Source organism: Falco punctatus (assembly GCF_963210335.1).
Source record: "Falco punctatus genome assembly, chromosome: 3".
Lineage (NCBI taxonomy): Eukaryota > Metazoa > Chordata > Aves > Falconiformes > Falconidae > Falco > Falco punctatus.
The window spans coordinates 26,371,180-26,393,888 of record NC_137582.1 but is presented as its reverse complement, the minus strand read 5'-3'; the positions used below and the strand labels follow the sequence as shown (position 1 = coordinate 26,393,888).

At 40.3% G+C, this 22,709-nt stretch overlaps 1 protein-coding gene across 4 annotated transcripts in view; it reads left to right on the top strand.

Moving 5' to 3' along the window:
* The window catches only part of ZFPM2 (zinc finger protein, FOG family member 2), a 417,436-nt gene extending 399,577 nt beyond the window's left edge, over window positions 1-17,859 (top strand). For 3 of the 4 annotated variants that reach the window (XM_080381546.1, XM_080381547.1, XM_080381545.1), the window contains 3 exons: window positions 1,152-1,358; window positions 5,720-5,944; window positions 11,207-17,859. In XM_080381546.1, coding sequence (XP_080237672.1) covers window positions 1,152-1,358; window positions 5,720-5,944; window positions 11,207-13,698 — 2,924 coding nt within the window. In that variant the 3' untranslated portion in view covers window positions 13,699-17,859. The remainder of the gene's footprint in view (window positions 1-1,151; window positions 1,359-5,719; window positions 5,945-11,206) is intronic. The other variant, XM_080381548.1, reaches the window with a different exon arrangement.
* The last annotated feature ends 4,850 nt before the right edge of the window (window positions 17,860-22,709 follow it).

Sequence of the window (22,709 nt, the reverse complement as noted above, 5' to 3'; positions counted from 1 at the left end):
TTAATTAATTGTCCAAGATTTCTCTAAAACAATGTCCTAATTCTTCCATTTAGCTGTGGCATATCATACACTGTTGTTATCTCCTCTACCAGATTTTTGCAACAAGTTGTTTTAAAACTATAATCTCGTTGAGGGGAAAAAAATGAAGTGCAGTTGAAAAGGCAGTTATGCCGAAAGATAAACACAGCAATATTACTTATCAAAACGAGTACAGTTTTTGCTGGCCTAATGAATACAACATATAGCTTTTTCTATATATACAAAACCTGAGGAAAAAAAAGCCTTATAACATATAAAGTATGCAACATTATTTCAGGCATAACTGTATTGGATATGTATCTAGGCCTGAGAGTGTAGATAACACAATATAAGTGCTTTGCCTGTCTAAACAAGTTAAATAAATGAGCATTCACTATCACATTCAAATACATTAGTAGATGTGCTCGCATAGTTAATTTTCTCTTTAATGCACTACACGTGACATTTGCAGCACAGAGCTATAGTGTATCTTACTGTTTGATGAAAGTTCTTCCACCTCCTCCCCCTTTTAAACAAACCTTTATTTGAATAAGCCTTTATGAAACAGATCTTTGGCATATCTTCTTTTCAGGAAGTTCAGTCAGTGTAAGCAGAGATAAAGTAGTCATGTTACAAAGAATATTACATAAGGGAAGATTTTTTAGAAAAAGAGGGCAGCAAACATAGGGAGGGGAAGAATGCCCTTAAGAGGAAATCTGATTTCTTTTTGCAGCTGTTCGGTTTTATTGTGCTGTGATTTGGTATTCAAAATAAAACAAACCTGGAGTTACAAAAAAATATACAGGAAGTTTGGTGAAAAATAATGATGAGAAAAGTACCATATAATAGATTTTCACCTATATCTTGGTTTTCATAATGCTGGCCTTTTAGGAGACAACATGAAAAATTAAATTAATTTTCATGACGCAAATAATAAGGAAAAGAATCCCCAAATACACATTGAAGATTCCCGTATTGATAGAAGGAAGACAGTAAAAATAAAAATTATTTGCCTCTTTATCTTAAACAAGCCATCAAAATTTTAAAAAGACTGTGAAGATATGGCACTGATGTTTTAAGTTCTGGAATCTGATATCATCAATTAAATCTTTCTGCTTTTATGTTTCCTGTAGGGGGGCAGCTTTGGTGTACCACAACCAAGGCCATATCAGAGGGCGAAGAGCTGATTGCCTTTGTTGTAGATTTTGATTCAAGGCTGCAAGCTGCTAGTCAGATGACTCTCACAGAAGGGATGTATCCTGCACGCCTGCTGGACTCAATACAATTGCTCCCTCAACAAGCTGCAATGGCATCTATTTTGCCTACAGCTATTGTGAACAGTAAGTGATGAATATTATTCTCTGGTGATTTTTTAAAACAGGAGTACTTCAAGGCACATATGAAGAGCTAATACAGCAGCAGTGAATTCAGGACCACAGAAACCACATGACTTAAAACCCATAGCTCAAAGCCTACTTTTGTTCCCCCACCATCTGAAATGAACTCACAGACATAAAAGGAGGAGTAAGAGCGGTCTGGCAGCTGGGCTTTGCAAGAGCCTCACCCAGAGTATCTGACCTGCCCTCGTGTGGAGGTTCTGTGATACACTCCCTGAGGCAATAGGATCAGAAACTGTTAAAAACGTAGATAAGATGGGCCTGCTAGCTCACAAAGTCCAGCCTTTGCTGCTCAAGTAAGCCTGTTGCTTACATCTGCAGCTTCTGGTAATAATTCATGATACTCAATGGAAAGAAAGAACACATCTCCTCAATGGCTGTTTCAGAATGCAGTGGAGATCATGCCTTATAGCAGCCCTGATTTATTGTAGTATCTCTACTCAATGTTGCTATCCAAGAATGTTTTATGTCATTTGGACATCAATAGACCCTATCATGGGCAAAATACAGCATGTAGTTAAGTGCTGTCCTTGGAGAGGAGGGACAGGAGTACCTGATAAGTCAGTTCCTGAACTGGGACAATTCAGCTTGAATTAAATTTAATTTCTTTAACTTTTTCTTATTGTCTTTAAACAGCCCTAGTTCCTTATCCTCCTCTTTAAGAACTTTTCAAATATATTAGCTGTTACCATGATCCTCAGCAGTCATCACTTAGACCTATTGAACATCTTTAACTCTCAGCACTTTTTAAGCCTGTCCATTTCGACTGTGTTGGAGGCTTCACCATGCTTCCCATGATTTGTAAATATTGTAATTAGATACAGTAAACTACTGAACACAGCAATTGCAGGTGTGAATGCACATGCCAGCATATGATCTGCCACTCAGGCTCACACCAAATAACATTGTGTCATGAACAGTCACACCATCTTCAAGCTTTTTTGACAGGACTAGTTAAAACATCTGTGATGATGCATTTCATTCCATGTTTCCCTTTCTCTCTCTCTCTCTCTCTCTCTTTCTTTCTTTCTTTCTTTTGATTGCTTGTTTTCTAGGGAAACAATCTTGATAGTTGCACATTTGTTGTTACCTGTTTTAAAAGATAAACCTTAAGATATCCAAGTCATCCAAGCCCTCCCTTCCAGAGAGTGAGCTGGCATCAAGGTCCAGACTTTTAGATAAGTGCATTTGTTTTTACCCCAGCACTAGGGCTGCTGTGAGCTAACATACCTGTTCACAGAACCAGCAATTAACACTGTACAGGACCTCTCCAAAAGGTGTCAGAAGTCCCTGTAACAGACCACCAAGTTGTCACAGTTAGAGCGGAGCAGTGTTTCTAGACAACAGCTGCAAGGGAGGCACCAGTGAGGAAGTTACTTTACCTAAAGGGCAAAGACTCTTTGACAGCTTGTTTCAGCTGAGGATATATTTTTCCTGCAAATCTATACAAGGCCAACTCTGGGCTTTGGCAAAATAGTCAGATTTCTGCAGCATCAAATTTCTGGAAACACCTTTGCTACCACCACTGTGTTTTGCAGAGCCCTGGAAAGCTACACTGATCATTGCAACTTCTGCTGCTAAGAGGAGTCTAAGTTGACTGTGCATCAGCTCTTACTGTACAGGCTTAGCAGCAACTTGGAGTAACCTTTGTACTGTTAACTCAGAGGCTGCTAAAGTAGCAAGTCTCACTGTCTGGGACTTTACACCCCAGTTCTGACTCTGTCTCTGACCAGATGGGGCTGTTCCCACATTTCATTGTCAACTTGGTGAAATTCAGTTTCTTCTGTAAAGTCTTGAGCTAGATGCAAGTCCAGTAATATGCTGAATGCACCTCTAGATATGTAGTGGGACATCTCGTAACCACTCCCTTGCTAGATCTCTGGAAAAAAAAAATCAGTTTCTAGAAAAATTAAGTGTTGTAGAACTCTGTTTTAAGGCTTCCTAACATTTTCTATTTGAAAAATCAAAATTAGAATATCACCTTTGGGTCATGCAGCTTGAAAGTATCATTTCCTGAATTGATCCATTGAAAGAAACTGATTTTGTTCTTGTTTTTAAAGAATTAAAACATTAACTTCAAGTAGCCTTTATCTATTTTGCATCGCTTTAGGGGAGCAATAGTTTTGGATCCCATCCCTATACATTGTTCTCCCTGGAATTCTATCCTTTCACCATGCAAAACTCCTCAAATGCATTTCCTCTGCATGGCATGTAATGGGAGTCATATATTCACCATGCATAACGGGAGCTACAGATTGTCCAGGCCATCTAGCCCATAGGAAATAAAGATGGCTGGAAGTCAAATTCATTAAGATAATCAGAAAGTTCCATTCTGTGGTGGAATGCAGTCAAATGAATTCAAATAGGACATGTTGCCCATATCAGAATTCCCTATTATTACTTTTGGACTTTCTTTCTGTGGAAAAATTGTTCAACTTTTTTAAACCAAACTTTTCTGAAGCCAAAAACAAATGTTGAAATGTCAGCTTTCACGTGAGATGCGACATTTCAAATCATGCAAGCTGTATCACTGATGTTTTAATACTGATATATACTGGAATACTAACTGCTCCATTAAATGTTTGTGTTTTAAATTCATGCACAATTATTCAGTGGCAAAGGGAAATGTGGAAACTAGTAGTGGTGAAAATATTTTATGCAAATTCATGAGCAGAAAAATAGGCAAGCATTAGCAATGCAGTCAGAGATACAAACTAAGTGTAAATTTTGGCTGCATTTGTAGATATTTAACAAACAAAAGACTCATCCATTTCAATGGGTTGGAGTCTTCAACTTTGTTCACCCAAAGGAATTGGAACAAAGCAGTGATCCTATACATGTCAATATTTGAAATTAAACATACATTGTCATGAATGATGATTAATTACATCATCAGCTACACGTGCCCTATTTTCAGAGTGGCCAGCCATTCTTCAAGAGTTAATTACAATCAGTAGTAGCTTTTTACATTCTGAAGTCAGTGGGAATTCTGGTGTTGACCAAGATGTGTTTTGGTGTTCACTGCAATTGTCCATTCTGTGATCCTGAGGTCTGGCTGCAGTTATAATTTTATCCTCTCTTAGTCTCAAAAACAGGCGAGAAGTGTCCAGAGTAGTTGCAGGTAATGATCCTAGCCCCATGGTAACTCCTGAACTGTATGCAAGAACCTGGAAGATGTCAATTGTCTTAAACCAAAAGTGTGGAAGGGACCATTCTTATGATTTGACAATATAAATAAGAAGTTTTGGTGCTCTTGTCTGGACCCTGTCACTGTTTAATTTACTACTGTAGATGTACCCTTAAAGGGCTGGGATTTCTTCCTTGTTCTTACCAATAGGATGGCAAGTCTTTTGTCCTTATGAGACAGATATGCAACATCTACTGTGTAGGTGTCCTTCTGACAGGGTATTAACAACCAAATACTCACTTTGTGTAAATACACAGTATTCATTATTAGTCTTCGCATGAGTAAGGTATGTAGCCTTCAGTACATGATCAAAATGTCTGCTCCTGTTGCTGCTGGGAAGCACTCTGCAAACTCTGCGTTGTCTTCCCCTCAGGGAAGGTGCTGACACTTTGGGATAGAGGACAAAGAAAAAATGCATTATTCTTAACAAATATCCCTTTTGCATAGGGAAAAGTGCAACAGTAACAATTTACCAAAAGCAAGAGAACAAAAGCGCGTTAGCAATTTGAACTGTAATATTATTAACAAAAGGAACCCAGGAAATGTTGCTTAGTGTGATATTACATTCAGCACTGTAGGATCTTAAGGAAAAACAATCTAGTCTGGCCTCCTGGATATCAGAGCAACAGGACTTGACAGTAATAAATGCATAAGCATTCTGAGAATATACATTTTCCAGAATGATCAGCAATTGCCACTCAAAAAGTCCAAGGTCCAATGCTGAAAAGACTTGTGCACACAGAAGAAAAAGTGTAATTGAAAGATGTCACCTAGTGAGTAGTGATGTATTGGAAATACAGCTTAGTTCTTGAATTAGAACTGCATATTCACAACAAATAATTTCATTTCATTTTTAAATAATTGCATACCAAAAGCTTCTAGCTGCTTTTTTGTAGTAAATATTTTTTTTAAATCTTCTTTTGAAAGAAAGAACTGTCTCCCACATTCAGTCTCTCACCTGAAAGTGACATTTTAATATACCTGTGGCTCTGTTTTCAGTATTTCATTAAATAAGCATGCATTTAATGGGGAAGTGAGGGGAATTAATCCAGCTGTGTTAATTGGTTGGCACTGAGTGCACCATGGCTAACCTGCACCTGGTTATATTTGCTTGTAGAGGACATATTCCCTTGCAAATCCTGTGGCATTTGGTATCGAAGTGAGAGGAACCTGCAGGCCCATCTCATGTATTACTGCAGTGGGAGGCAAAGAGAGGGGCCTCAGCTGTCAGAGGAGAATGAAGATGGTGCTCAGCAGATATCCAGTGTCTGCCCCTTTCCACAGTGCACCAAAAGTTTTTCTAACGCAAGAGCTCTGGAAATGCACTTAAATTCTCACAGTGGTAAGTACAGTATGTTTTCCTGGAATTAGCTATTTGAAGAATTATTCAATATACACATTCATCGGATCAATGTCTCTCCAAATATATGCAGGCATTGGGTGTAGATACCACCAAAATATCAACAGTTTCTTACCTGTGTTCTACACCAAGCACCATTCCAGCTAACCAGTGTAATTTCTCTTATCTAACAATCCTCATTTGAATGCTGTCTCTCTCTTAATGTGTGTATGCTCGCATACAGGCAGCATTTTTTTACTAGTGAAGGTGTGCTAAGGAATCCAGACACAGAATGCTGCTGCTTGGTCTCTACGCTCAATCAATTACTTCAGGATTTCATCCACCAAACGTGAGTCTGCTAGACTACAATCTCCATCTACACTGTTTTGCTGTTCAGTGGAGAAGTACATGCCACCAAAGAGCAAGTCCTGAACTGTGTATGATCTTTGGGTTCTAGAACAGGCTTCTTAAACAGGAGGCTTTAAGGACCAGGGTCCAGAACTCTGTGTCCTTTTCCCAGGACAAATGTTTCGTAAAAACACCTTGTTTGATAACAATATTCTCTTTTCTTCTTACAAATATAAACTGGGGAGAGTATTTTAGAATCATAGAATCATAGAATCATTTATGTGGGAGATGACCTTTAAGATCATAAAATCCAACCATTAACGTAGCACTGCCAAGTCCACCACTAAAACATGTCCCTAAGTGCCACATCTCCATGTCTATTAAATGCCATCAGGGATGATGACTCCGCTATCTCGCTGGGCAGCCTGTTCCAATGCTTGACAACCTTTCGGTGAAGAATTTTTTCCTAATATCCAATCTAAACCCCTGGAACAACTTGAGGCCATTTTGTCTCATCCTATCACTTTGTTACTTGGGAGAAGAGACCAATACCCACCTCACTACAACGTTCTTTCAGATAGCTGTGGAGAGCAGTAAGGTCTCTCCTGAGCCTCCTTTTCTCCAAGTTAAACAATGCCCGTTCTCTCAACTGCCTCTCATACGACTTGTGCTCTAGATCCTTCACCAGCTTCATTGCCACTCTTTGCACATGCTCCAGCACCTCAGTGTCTTTCTTGCAGTGAGGGGCCCAGCATCCCCAGGTCCTTTTCCACCAGGCAGCTTTCCAGCCGCTCTTGCTCCAGTCTGTAGCGCTGTGAGGGGTTGTTGTACAAGATCCAGCACTTCTCCTTCTTTGACCTCATACAATTGGCCTCAGCTCATCAGTCCAGCCTGTCTAGATCCCTCTGCAGAGCCTTCCTGCCCTCAAGCAGATCAACACTCCCCCACAACTTGGTGTCACCTGCAAACTTACTGAGGGTGCATTTGATCCCCTCGTCCAGATCATCAATAAAGATATTAAACAGAACTGGCCCCATCACTTAGCCCTGGGGAACGGCACTTATGAATAGCCACCAACTGGATACAACTCCATTCACCACCACTCTTTGGTCTCATCAGTCCAGCCAGTTTTTACCCATCAAAGAGGACACCTAGCTCAGCCATGAGCCAGTTTCTGCAGGACAATGCTGTGGGAAATGGTGTCAAAGGCTTTACTAAAGTCTACGTAGACAACATCCACAGCCTTCCCCTCATCCATTACATGCGTCATCTTGTCACAGGAGATCAAGTTAGTCACACAGTACCTGACTTTCATAAACCCATGCTGGCTGGGCCTCATTACCTGGTTGTCCTGTACCTGTCATGTGATGGCACTCAAGATTATCTGCTCCATAAACTTCCCCAGCACTGAGGTCAGGCTGAGAGGCCTCTAGTTCCCCAGATCCTCCTTCTGGCCTTTCTTGTAGATGAGTGTGACACTGGCTAACTTCCAGTCTTCTGGGATCTCCCCAGTTAGCCAGGACTGCTGATAAATGATGGAGAGTGTCTCAGTAAGCACTTCCAATGGCTCCCTTGGTACCCTTGGGTGGATCCCATCAGGTCACTGACCATTTCCCCTTGGATTATGGGGGCTTTGTCCTGCTACCTGTCCTGTCTTCCAGCTCAGGGGGCTGAGTACCCAGAGAACAGCTGGGTTTACTATTGAAGTCTGAGGCAAAGACGGCATTAAGTACCTCAGTCTTTTCCTCATCCTTTGCCACTGTTTCACCGTTCATCTAATCAAGGCTGGAGATTCTCTTCAGCCCTCCTTTTGTTGTTAATGCATTTAAATAAACATTTTTTATTGCCAATTACGGCAGTATCCAGATTACATTCTACTTTGGTTTTGGCCCTTCTAATTTTCTCCCTGTATAACCTCATAATATCCTTGTAGTCCTCCAGAGCTGCCTGCCCCTTCTTCCAAAGGTGGTAAAGTCTCTGCTTTTTTCCTGAGTTCCAGCCAAAGCTCTCTATTCAGCCAGGCTGCTCTTCTTCCCTCGTCTTTCAGCACATGGGGACAGCCTTCTCCTGTGCCTTTATGACTGTCTTCTTAAATAATGTCCAGCCTTCCTGGACTCCTTGGCCCTTCAGAGCTCTCTCCCAAGGGACTCTGTCAACCAGGCTCCTAAACAGGCCAGAGTCTGTCCTCCAGAATTGCAAGGTTCTGATGACCCCCCTCCTTACTTCTCAGAGAACTGAAAACTCTATCATTTCATGATCACTATGCCCAGGATGGCCTCCAACCATCATATCACCCACGTGTGTTGTCTGTGTCCATGTTGTTAAAATTATAGTACTAGATATACAAAAATTGGGATTACAAAATTCTGAGATTAAATATCTGGAATTCAGTGGGAATTTTATCTCCATTCCTGAAGGTGCTTTGTGTGTGTTGTTTGAATTTGGTTTGAATTAGGTCTGGAAACACAAGTTACAAGTTTGCAGAACAGTCTGCATTGGAGTTTTCAGTAGCAGAGAAAACCTACAAATAAGAAAGACTGAAGTGTCAGGTTATGGGTGTGTTGACTCTGTAGTGTAGAGAGCTGTGTCTGGAAAGGGGGAAGTGCATTACAGGAGTTTCTGATCTGTTAAAGGGATGGAGTCTAAAGGACAATAATGTGTACTTTAGTCATGGAAGAAAGCCTTACTCAGCTACAGTGTAAAAACTCCTGGGAGAGTGGGAGTCTACTTGGTGGAGTTGGTGAAATGAAATATATTCCTCTGATACTTGGGCAACAATTAGAAATCTTGAAGGCACCATGCTGCCTTGGAGAAGATTGGTACCTCCATGAACAGGACTGGAAGATGCTGAGTGAGAAACTTCCTTATGTAGACAACACAGACAACATTTAACCATTCGTTTAGAGGTCTGATCTTCTTGTGCTTCCAGACCTTAACTTTGAATATCAGGCTGTTGCCATTTTCTGTCTCTTGCCTAGCAAATATTTCACTGTTCAGTGAACCAGCAGAATAGTAGGAGCTGCTTCAACAAGAGCAGGTGAATGCAGCCCAGCATGTCATACAGCCTAGTAATTAAAACCAGGTACTCTTGGAAGATAACAAATTAATTTCTCTCCAAGCAGAGGAAAATTCTGAAATCTTAGCCACAGTGTAAGAGTTGCTTCAGCTCTTTGTATTTAGTGACGTACAGTTGGCTTAGATGTTGAGAGGGTTTTCAGCCATGAGCTGTGAGTGACCATGTCTTCTTGCAATCCATAGATAAGCATCTGTGTTCCCTGAAAGACATAGGTCTGAGATCCTACTGAATTTCCAGTAAGAATCTATAGGTATTTCTTAGATCAGAGGCTAAAATCAGTCCTTCCCCTTCTTTTTGGTCACAAACTAGTCAGTTCAAGAATTCTTGCTGTCTTTCAGATCCTGTCCATCTTTATTTTTCTGTACAGATTATCACAAGTTCTAGCAGCCTCTGCAGTGAGAACAAAACATTCCTTTTCCAAAACCCCTGTAAGCTAGTGAAATGTTTGCTTCAACTTCTGTTACTGTTCCTGATGGGGTCTATAGCAGACCCACACCAGTGGAGCATGGAGCCCTGACTGAAATTCAAAGTCTGTAGAGACACCCTACTGTGACTGTGTCACATGGTGTGGAAGCATATGAAACACCATCTTATGGCAGTGGAGAAGCTAAAGCTTCATATGGCCTCCTGGCAAAAAAGTGCCTGATGGGGAATGAGCCCTGATGAAAGTGCTGTGTATCTCCTCGGCTCCCTTCTGGCCTCTGAGGCCAAGAGTAGGTCAGGTTCAAATGTCACTCACAACTGTGGGAGTCACTGATGCAAGGGGAGAAGTGAGGACCTCCAACAACAGAGTGACTTCCCACAGATGGAGCCACAATATTCTTACAGCTTGATGTTGCCCAACTACCATAAACCTAGTTTACCTGATCAAAACATGGTATGTGTTCTGCGTAGACAGAAAAAACTGGTTTAGATTCTGAATATCATCACTGCCAATACTTTCTCAGTTTTTATTGTCTAACAGATAGTCAGAATCTGTGTTGCTGCAGTAGAGAAATTCGGTCCTGTACCTTTTTAAAGCATTTTCAGTTTCAAAATACTGTGAAACCTGGGTGGGTTTTTTTGTTTCAGCAGTGGTTGTAAGATGGCTTTGAATGTGCCATCTTTGAATGTGTGATAGGGAAAGCTGAAGTGATTTCGTGAGGAAAAGGTGTTGTATTACAGCAGTAGTTGCCTACAGCCATTATATGTAGAAGAGAAAATGTTGGTGAAGCCATGTCTTACTCCTCCTCCTCCCTTCACAGTGGCTGCAAATCATCAGTCCTTTCTGATGAGGATAGATTTATATCCTATTCCCACACTACAGCCAACTCAGACAAGCAGAGAGCTGAGCATCACTAATGCTCAAGATGCCACTTCTGCTCTGTCTGTGGCTTTCAGGCACTCTGAGTTTGAGGGCTGTACCTCAAGCCACATCATAAACTTGGGCTTCCTGACCTTGATGTACTTTCTGTACTTTCAAAATCTACAGTGGTTGTGTATGGGGAACATTACGTCTCCTTTGGTTAAAACTGTAATTTCTATTCTATGGCCTTTTTCTTTTGGAGTAAGTCTGGTCTATTTTTATTCTTTCCCTTGTTCTTTCTTTCCCTTCATCTCTGCTGAATGCATGCCGATGCTAAGGCTGTCCAAAGCAGAGCAGAAGTGTGCAAATATCCTCTAGCAGTTCAAGGAAAGAAATTCTGAAACAGTTCACGTATTTTCAGGGTGACTAATAACATCCGATCAGAAGAAAATTAGTGGTTCTCACTGTGTTTATACCTTCTGTGCAACTGATTTTCCAGTATACTTCATGAAGGGCAAAATAGTTACTTTATTTTGTATTCTACTTGTCTTTATAGGAGTGAAAATGGAAGAATTTCTCCCACCTGGTGCTAGTCTGAAATGCACAGTTTGTACTTACACTGCAGACTCAGTGATTAACTTTCATCAGCACCTGTTCTCGCATCTTACTCAAGCTGCCTTTAGATGCAATCACTGCCATTTTGGCTTCCAAACTCAGAGGGAGCTACTGCAGCACCAAGAGTTACATGTCTCTGGCAACAAAATTCAGAGAGAAAGTGACATTGAACACTCTCCAAGTGGAAACGAAGAAGGTTTACAGCCAGCAACGGACCTGTTGAGTAGAAATGATGTTCCCCAGAGCCAAAAGACCATGCAGACTAAAGATGCAAGTTCTGATACAGAGCTTGATAAATGTGAAAAAAAGGCTCCGCTTTTCCTTCCAAACCAGAGGCCAGAAACGCAGCCTGCAACAAATAAGCAGAGTTTTTCATACACTAAAATAAAATCTGAACCATCCAGCCCAAGACTTGCTTCATCACCAGTTCAGCCTAATATTGGTCCTTCTTTCCCAATGGGACCTTTTCTTTCTCAGTTTGCTTTTCCCCAAGACATCACTGTGGTTCCTCAGGCTTCAGAGATATTAGCCAAAATGTCTGAACTGGTCCATCGAAGACTGAGGCATGGAAGTAGCAATTATCCTCCTGTAATTTACAGTCCTTTGATGCCCAAAGGGGCTACATGTTTTGAGTGCAACATAACATTCAATAATTTGGACAACTACTTGGTACACAAAAAGCATTACTGCAGCAGCCGATGGCAGCAGATGGCAAAGTCACCAGATTTTTCCAGTGTCCCAGAAAAAATGCCAGAAGCTGTAAGTCCCAGTAATGGTCAAAGCTCTATAAACATCCTGAATGCAGCTCCTCACACATCAGATCCAGAGAATCAGCTTCTGCAGACACCTTGCATAAACTCTTCCAATGTTCTAGATTTGATCGGGCCAAACAATAAAAGTCATGAAAAAGACTTTACAGCACAATCTAAGAAGTTGTCAGCTGCAAGCAATGGTGATGAGAAGATAAACGGGAAACCCTCTGATGTGAAGAATCCCAGTGCTCCTTTAGTAGAAGGGGAGAGTGATCCTAACAAGACCACATGTGAAGCTTGTAATATTACTTTCAGTAGACATGAAACGTACATGGTCCACAAGCAGTATTACTGTGCCACTCGCCACGATCCACCGCTGAAGAGGTCCGCTTCCAACAAAGTGCCTGCCATGCAGAGAACAATGCGTACCCGGAAGCGAAGGAAGATGTATGAGATGTGTCTACCAGAGCAAGAGCAGAGGCCACCACTAGTTCAACAGCGATTTCTAGAAGTGGCTAATCTTGGCAATCCTTGTACATCTACTCAAGAGTCAACAGAGGGCCTTGGAGAATGTTACCATCCACGATGCGATATCTTTCCAGGAATAGTCTCAAAGCATCTGGAAACATCACTGTCTATTAACAAGTGCGTTCCAGTTTCAAAGTGTGATACTCCCCACTCCACCATGTCTTGCTTGGAGATGGATGTGCCAATAGATCTGAGTAAAAAATGCTTACCCCCCTCAGAGAGGACGTCCACTTCTCCCAAAAGGCTGCTGGACTACCATGAGTGCACAGTATGCAAGATCAGTTTTAACAAGGTAGAGAACTACCTGGCTCACAAGCAGAATTTTTGCCCTGTCACTGCCCATCAGCGTAATGACCTGGGACAACTCGACAGTAAGGTGTTTCAAAACCCAGAAAGTGAAAGAAACAGCCCAGATGTCAGTTACGAAAGAAGCATAATTAAATGTGAGAAAAATGGAAACTCAAAACAGTCCTCTCCTAATGGAAACTTATTTTCCACACACTTAGCAACACTTCAAGGACTAAAAGTCTTTAGTGAAGCGGCCCAGCTTATTGCTACAAAAGAAGAAAACAAACATTTGTTTCTTCCACAATGCCTTTACCCTGGAGCAATAAAGAAAGCTAAAGGAGCAGATCAGCTTTCTCCATATTATGGAATAAAGCCAAGTGATTATATTTCTGGTTCTCTCGTCATTCATAATACTGATTTAGATCAAAGCACAAATACAGAAAGTGAATCTCCTAAAGGCCAGGCGCCTTCGAATGGATGTGCTGTGCAGAAGAAAGAGTCTCTTCCACTATTGCCAAAAAACCGAGGCATGGTGATAGTTAATGGGGGACTAAAACAGGAGGAAAGACCTGCTGCAAACCCACAGCAAGAGAACATTTCCCAGAATCCTCCGCATGAAGATGGGCACAAGTCTCCTTCTTGGATCTCTGAGAATCCCTTAACTGCAAATGAAAATGTCTCTCCAGCAATTCCTACAGCAGAGGAACAGTTGTCTAGTATAGCTAAAGGCGTGAATGGTTCTGCCCAGGCCCCAACCAGTGGAAAGTATTGCCGACTGTGTGACATCCAATTCAACAATCTTTCAAACTTTATAACTCATAAGAAGTTTTATTGCTCGTCACATGCAGCAGAACATGTCAAATGAAACAATCGGTCACCTTTGGTACCTGTGTTTAGTATATTGTTCCATACAGTCTAAAGAAAGCTGTTTGAATTACATCTGGACAATCAGGAGATTTCACTATTGCCGAGTTGAAGACTTAAAGGTGTAATTTCATTACAGTCCATTAGTAAAGTGTATTATTGGTGCCATTTTCAAAAATATTAATTTATTTTACCAGCAGTATTCATAGCTGTAGTTATGTTATTTTTTATTTAAAAACTTTATATTAAAGTCATTTGTAATGTTATTGTATAGTTATTGTGTAGCACATATGGTTTGCACTGTATAGTAGATTTTAAAGAAAATAGTCGCAAACAATACAGAAAAGCATTTTAGAAATAGCTTCAAAAGCACTTGTGTATCCTGATTTTTTTTCTTATATGCTGTTGCAGATATATGTATATGCTAAAATATAACTTGCAAAGAAGTTTCAACTATGCTGTAAAGTTCGCCTTAAAATATCAATTTTTTTGAACAATTGGGCTCAGTTTGCACTTTATATTTTAGCAGATACAGTACCTTAGTCATTAGGCTTTGCATTTGTATGTAGCAGTATGTTTCTGTCCACTTTCTTAATCTGAAACGTACGTTAAATGAAGATGGCAATTTTTTTCTTGTATAGTACTTGTATTTTCTTTCGCTGATGCATCTCTGTCTCAATTTTTAAACCTTTGCTGTTAAATGCAATACTTTATAAAGAATGAACAAAATTACTGGAAGCAGTATTGTAAGTAATGAGGTCATATCAATCAGTTTTATCTTTTGAAAGGCACAGTCTAAAACAAAACCCTAAACTCAATGCTGCAATTATGAATCTAATTCATATATAAGATATATTTAAATATAAGAGTAGCAATACTGCAACTGGTGATCACAAAGATAAAGTTCTACTTCTGATAGAAATAATTTCTCAACAAATGTTGTTACTATGCATGTATATGGATGGAATAAAATTCCAGATCATTGGAGAAGTTTGGCAGTAATTTCTTTAAATTTGTTTTATTTGTTTTTCAAGGAGAATTTAGAGCTCACAAACTGTAATGAAGCTCTTAGGAACAGGATAACATTGCCCCTTCTTCTATGGAAGCAAAGTGTTCAAAGAGAAAACAAGTACAAAGGATGCCTCCGCTTCGAGGGAGTCCTTGCTGACAGGTCACTAGTACAATTAAGTCTAAGACAACCTAGTGAACTAAAACTTAAAATGCGAAGGTCTGAAACCATAAAGGCTGTTCTCTTTAGTGGAGCTAAGGAAGGCATGCTTCCCTGACAGTACCTTCATACGTCAAAATCAGTGGAACAATCTGCTTCATAACACCTCTGGCATGATTCTTTATGTGAGAAAAACAGTAGCGTTCATTTAAATAGAACAGCAGTTTGCTCCACTAATTCAATATAGAAATACTATTCAATAGTTTATGTTATATTAAAATCTGAACTAATTAGCAATTAATACCCTTCACTTGCAATTGTTCAGTCTCCTGTACACTGTTTTTGTAAAAAAAATTCATATTATGAAAGTCACCTATTAGTGCATTTTTCATCCCACAAATTTGAAAGCAAAACCATGACCCGAATAGTCACATGAAGAGTTGTATTTAATTTAGTTCCTATATCAGCCAAAGAAACAATACAGAACAAAACACGTAAAAGGATGGTACTTCAGCTAAGCAGCCAGCTGTAGTCTAGCATAACAGTATGCAATACCACTGACTATCAGCTACCCCATCTCTGTGTACTTTGGAACTGTATTCATCCTTTTTTTATTTGTAAGTGTAGGTACATGTGATCCAGTAGCAAAAATAATAAATACTTCAAAAACTATTATTAGCAACTCTGGTGGTTAGCTGGGCTTTAAAAACAGAACAAGGGTGCTTAAAATTGTGCTAATTCTCACTCTCAACAAAGGTAACAGGTGTCTACAGTAATTTCAGTAGGGCCAAAATTGGTCCTATAGCAAATACTTTGGGTAATAATACTTGTGAAGGAGAAAAAGCATTACAAACACAGGGAGAGTAGAACAGAAACATTCATGACCATCAATTAAACATTTATTAGACAATTCCACACCAATATATCTAAGACCTCACGATATTTTAGATGGCACATTTTGACCTTTTTGATGGCAAATGTTATTTTGAAGACTATCTATCACACAAAATTGGTTTAAAGAACTGACTACATCTGAATTGAAATAAGCTAATTCTAAAAGATCTGTATGCGTAGATGAAAACTTTTAGGTGAAGTTGGTCAGAAAGCCACAGGAAGTGTAATTTACAATTGCTGAGCTCTAGGGGCATGTTTAGACCATGAGAAAGTAAAGAATATCATGGTTAAAGAGAATACCTAGCTGAAAAGTGGTTCTGAAAGGGAAAAGCCTTATCATGAAACATTTTTGATCTGGAAATGCGGAGGGTACCTGATAGATTCCAGATGTAAATTAAAGCCTGTTGTGCTGTATTATGTTCTTCCCACTGACTACTCCAATTGCTTTCACATGACAGAATATACCTGGTAGCACTTTCTCTTAATAAATCACCTATTTGGTTGAGTGGTCCCATTTTTACAAGTTCAAAACAAGCACAACCTGTTCATCTATGGGTACAGTTACTCAATTTTACACACATTGTACACATTTTACTTACTTCACTGGAGCACCTAGCAACTCTGACACGTGCTAGACCCCCAAGTTACACCACCACACTGTCCAAAAGTAAAACTTTACACTAGGCTAGGTGGGTAGCAAATATAGATTACTGATATTTGATTTCTTATACGTTTGTTAAAAATACAAAGTGTTTAATAAAGATAGCTGCTGACAGCTGGGCTCAGGAACCATGTTTTCCTATAACTTTACACACTGTTTTCCATTGTTTCACTATCTTTATTGCACCCATTTTTTAATTTGCTTATTTGACATAAGAACATAAACACTTTGGCCATCAAGAAATCTCTCTCCTATCTCTTAAACCAGTTAGCACAATACTAGCCTAATCCCAGCTGGGAGCTTTAAGTACATCTGTGTTTAAGTCATAAGTATTGTTTACCTGAATACACTACTTAAGCCTGTTTTCTGATGAAGTGATTATTTGTATTCTCTTGAGATTATATCTATGCATTTGTTCAAAGTGATAATAGAACAGGTAAACTGCCTATTGCTAAAAACTTCTCTTGAATATAGACTCTTCCCTAGGTCTGCTTTTAGGTTTTTGTATGTTTATTAACTATTTATTAAATCACCTATGCAAAGAGAGTCTATCCTTAGTGAGTCTTTGGCACCTGAAACTCAGCAGGAAGCAGAGCACCTCAGTTAAATCGTTTAGATCTGCTAATCCCTGTCAGCTGGAGTCAGTGAATAAATCTTTGGGGCTATCAAGTAGAGATGAATAGCTCAACAAAAGCCATTAAAATATTTCCAGGGTTTATGATACAAAAAAAAATAAATTGCTCCACGTGAAGACCTAATATTTAGAAGAGCTGATTCCTGCCTGACTCCCTGGGTACTGAATGCCTGGTGGGTTTTGCATTCAACTTTTTGATTTTTTAAGGAAGATGTCCTTATTTACAAAACATCCCATCCGCATGCAGAGCTCAGAACGCGTGTTGTGGCTGCATCGCTGTCTGCCTCATGTATTTGTTATATCCTAAAATTCAGACTTTGAAAGGCTGTTGTGAGTCCCCATTCATATCACAGTTTTCACACAATTGTCATGCAATCTCTCAACTCACCATCTGAATTTTTTACATGATGGTGACTTTTTTCATTGTAACCATAAATCAAGTGGACATGTCTAATGCAAGTAGTAAAGGGTATTGCTACAAGCTGATGTCTGTCTTGAATGAGCTGTAATAGCATTAGGGTTATGGTGACATTTTCTCATTGCTACAAATTATCATAAAACTACTTCATTGGTACTTGCTGTGGATCCCCACTGCTAACTTTCCCAGTCTCTCATTTCTACCAGATAATTATTGACTACATTCATTGTCTGACACTGTCCACAGGAATGTATTGGTCACATCCCAAATACAATCTGAGAGCACGTATGAGGTGATTGCTCCCTTGTATAATAAATGCTGCACCACTGAGCAATGCAGAAGGAAAAGAATAAGTAAAGAAAAAAAAAACCAACCAAACAAAACCAACCAACCAAACAAAAAAACCCCAAACAAACAAAAAAACCCAAAACCGATGTAGAAATTCAAAAATGAAATCAAAGGCAGAAGCACGATCAAGGTGAGGTGGAAGTGGGCTAATTAATTTCTCTGAATGTACATAAGCTATTAAACAGATTCTACTCTGAAAGGGTGGAGCTGAGGTGGAGCTCTGAACAGCCTGGAAAACCAGTCTTAAAGAAAATTCTGTGGTGGGTACAATGGAAGAAGGGCGGTGTGGGATAATCTCATTGAGGGGCAAAGAACATAAGGAAAAATGGAATCAGCACTTTGTTAATCCGGGGAGTATAGCATGGGTACGCTGCTGGCTGCAGAAGGCAGCAGTTACAAGGCATCAGCACTACAAAAACAGTGCACATCCCAGGAGGCCTGTTGAGAGAGGCTAAAATACTGATGAGACAAAATTCTTGGAATATCACTCCCAAATGCTGAATATTGCCAGTGCAAAGATTCTGGCTCCTGCTGGTCTCCTTTTCCCCAAGGCTGACAGCAAGGAAGAGAACCACAACTCTTCCCACCTTCCAGGTCACCTTCACAGCCTGGGCACTGCACTGCCAGGAACTGTCAGGACAGACATCACACAGAACCAATGTCTGTGACCCTGCTGTCAATTAGACATGAGACAGATACTGAAGCTTCAGCTGTGAAGCCTGTGAGCATGCCTGGTCCTCTCATCTGAAGTCTTCCATGTAGGTTGCTGACGGTGCTTTGAATCCAGAGCCCTTTGAGACTCCCTAGAGTCACAGAAAAATGAACTAAAATAATACTGGTGGCACTTGTGCATGGAGTGGAGCAGAGCATGGGGCAGGGAGGTGGGCAGGAAATCTGCACTCACATAATTAAAGCTTCTTCATGATATGGAGGCACAAGATGAATGAATTGTGACTGGAGGTGTGAGACAAGGCTTTGTGTAGGGGTGAACAGGAAACCATAATTCTGACAGTTTCAACTTCTAAATCCATGTTTTTCTTACTATATACACAGACACACATATACATTGTGTATAAAATGATGAGCATGCCCAAAAGAAGAAAAGAATCTGAACTAGATTGAGAAGGTAGATCAGGGAGCTGAATGAGGTGATGTAATAGCCAGCCCCTTTAGTCCTCACTGTATAGGTAACTAGCACGTTTTGGTGCATGGAAAGTGATGACACATTCATTCACTTCCAAATTTAAATGTGCTCCTGGCAAAATTGCTGAAAGGAGCCACCTGAGCTGGTGTGTTGGAGTGGGTGGTAATCTCCACCAGAGTGGTGGTGAGAGGCAGCTGCTGCCAACTCAGCTATGGGGAGACCACTGGTCCTGCAGCATTCACAGGACTCCCTTAAACACCTCAGCCTGTCAGGAACTTTTCACAGCCCAATTAATAATAAAAGCAATAGCTCACATACCACTCTTTTGTCTGCAGGTGCATATGGCTATGAATAACAGTTGTTCCTTTCAGACTTTTAGGTGGGGCACTGTAGAGGAATGAAGCTGGGTTAATTAGCATTGATAACATACAGCTGTGGGCTGGCTTCAGGGGTGTGGGGTTGGCCGATGTAGATCAGATGCAGCTGTGGTGGGTTCTGTTAAGTGGTTGAGAGCACTTGAACAAACAGAGAGAGGAGGAAGTAAGAGAAGAGAGAGCAGGTCCTGGATGAGCTGAGGAGAAGGCAGCAGAGGGACTGGCATGAAGAGTGTACTGGTATGTGATGGTAAAGGACCTTGTTGCAGCTGTTAGTTTGGAGAGTGCTGTGACAAGGAACTGAACAAGCAAAGCCACAAGTGTGATGAATAAAACTGGATAAAACTGGAAACAGTTTCAGAAGTAGTTTTCATCTCAGCTTTCCCAGTTCTAGGTGTTCTTACTGAAACTGTGAAGCCAGGTTCATGTGATCTTGCAGTGATGTCTATATATAGATGTAATCACTTTTTGGGACCACTGGCATTATTACTGTTTTTAAAGCCCATCTGTCATCACAACAGTTTTCTGCTCAGTTTTTCATGTTCACTAATAATAACCTTGCTTTAAGAAGAGAAATAGCTGCATACCAGAAGTTCTGTCCTGTTTGTAACCAGCAGCTAGAGAGATTATAGAAACCACAGTCCTCAGCCTACATGATGCCAAAAGCAGCCCTGCCACTCCCAGTCCTGTTTGAAGCATGAGCCTCAAGGGTGGTAAATGGAGAAGCTGAAATGTGAAATGGTAATACATCTTCAAGTCTACGTAACCCTAAAAAAGTATCCTTGCATTGCTGGTTTGTTCAGTCATTTGAGAGTATTCACCATCAATTTGTTTACTTTCCCTTTATTTTGAGCAAGTCTTGTTAAATCCCTTGCAATTTGAGTCCTAGGTGGATATGGGGAAAATACCAGTGGGGTGATTATATTGGCATTTGGCTTGAGGGAGAACAGACTGCTGCTTTGATGCTTTGACATTCTTGATCTTATGCTAATTCTGATAAAACTACCCCCAAGAGATACATTTATGGAACATAATAAAAGACCTGTAGGTTCAAAGACTGATCAAGGAAGAAAACTGTTTTTAGAAAGAAGCCATCTCAGCTTATGATTGAAGTTTCTATATTCAGTTAAGTATGCAAAGGAAAGGGAACATGTTGGTTCATTGCCATAAGTTTTAAAAGCAGAATAGAAAAGGAAACCCCTCAAATGATGTCTTTCAACATAAAGAGCAAGAAAGAAGTAAGAAATCCATTTAGATGGATAATCATTGAACTTTTTTCTAGACCAGAAGAAGGAAACTCTGGATGCAGTTTAGGGAGAATTGATATAACACTCCTTCCGCTTCCTTAAAACTCGCAGCACGACTTACAACAAGGCAGTGCACACAGCAGAAGCAGGGTGCTGGGATGCAGCCACATGGTGGTGAGGGTTACTCTGCATGTACTTGCCACACCTCATTTCCCACATCCTTAGTCTGGCAGGTCTCTCATGGCTCAGCCAGGTGAATAAGGTTCCCCGCAGAGCCAAGGACCTTCCTGGGCCTGGGACAGCTGTTCTGGCAGCTGTTCATTGGCACTCCTAGCTGCCAGCAGAAACAGGGTTGTTCACTGTCGGAACAGCACTGGGTGGACGAAGCACAAGCTTTCCAAGTATATCCACAAGTATATGAACATTTATTGTTGGACACCTGACATTGCACAGCTTGCTCCCCCAGGCTAACTTGCTCACTTGATTTATAAGAAACACAAGACTGATTTCAAAGGATTAAGCATGTAAAAGGCAAAGCGCTACCTATTGGGAGGTGCAAAAGTAAAAGCAGCGTTTATGGTTTTAGGAGGTTTTCAAAATACTAGGTTTTTACCTTGTTGCTTTTCAAATTATGTCTCAAATACATATAGAAATATGTGAGTGTGAGATTTCTCTTTTTGTTATTGCATAAGCACAGTTTGGTTCTTGGCATTTGGGTCTTGTTGAAGGAGAAGGGGTACCTACAAATGAAGAAGCATAATTTAACACAAGAACTAGAGTGGAAATGGATATACCAATGGCTTGTCTCCTGGGTCTACCATTTTCAGACCTCTGCCCCTCAGCCTGGACATCTGTCCATGCTCTAAAAGGTAACAGACTATGCAACCCACCACCACAGGAGACATGGTACGCATTCTCCTCTCGAAAAAGAAGTTTACGTGCACTCAGTTGGTCCTTGTCTCCTCCAGTTAAGTCCCTTTGTCAGGGCTTTTATATCCCTCCCCATGTCTTGAAACTCACTCCTCTCTAAGCACCATAGCCAGAGCCTCAGTGAGTTTGCTTAGAAAGATTTCCTCATGAGAAAACACCATGAAAGAATGGGCACTTTGAATGACACTGCTGGTAATTTTAATGCTCACTGTTTATATAATAACCTAGTATATTCATCAAAAAAGTGAGGGCTGGATTCATCGCGCTCCTCAGCAGTTGAGGTCTAGCCAGCTCTTAGGGCTGTCAGAACAATCCCAAGCCTTACGTGAGGGCAGCTACAGGGATGGAGAGAAGTTGGCATTTAGTGCTTTTCTCCTCCCACCTGTGTTACTCTGCAACACAGAGACTCATTGTCTCATGACTCATACTACAAAGAGAGAAAGAGACAGGAGGGACTTTGAGGGCTGTAACGTGGGGAAGGGATCGGGGGGTTCTGTCATCACGGCAGTTTCTGTCTTTTTACATTAAGCAGACTTTGGGAAATGTTGGTTTATCAGCAACTGAGGCTTATTCTCAGTGTTGGAAAACTTGACATAGAGTATGCTTTTGTAAATTATATCAGAAATCCCCTTCCTTTTATGAGAAGTGTCCTTTCTTGGTAGGTAATTTTTATATTAGGTTAAAAAAAGTTGACAGTGTTTGCAGGAGCTATTAATATGTTAAAATACTATGAAGTTACTGAAATCTGTAGTAGCACTGAAATACATTCAAAGCTTTCATTTGACTTGTGGAACTAAATGTTGTGGTTATGTAAGAGATGTTGACATGATTCCACCTATTTGAACTTTACTGTGTTAGAAAGATCCAGTGTCACTTTGTGACAGCCACTTCACAGAAGAAACTCTCTTGCTCTACAGGAACCTTCCTCACCAGTTACAATGTGTGTTCCTTTTTCCTCCAACATCAAAATATATCATAGTTTACGTCTGTTATATTAGATTTGCTAATAACATTCACAATACAAAAGTAATACTTACATAAAGTATTCAGCTTGCATTTATCCATTACACCTTCCTGATATGAAAGTGCTGTGTATACTTGCCAACCACGTATTATGGTTAAGCGATAAGTTAAGTTAGGTTTTGCATTTGCTTTAAGATCACAACAAACAAAATTAATACCAATAACCAGCAA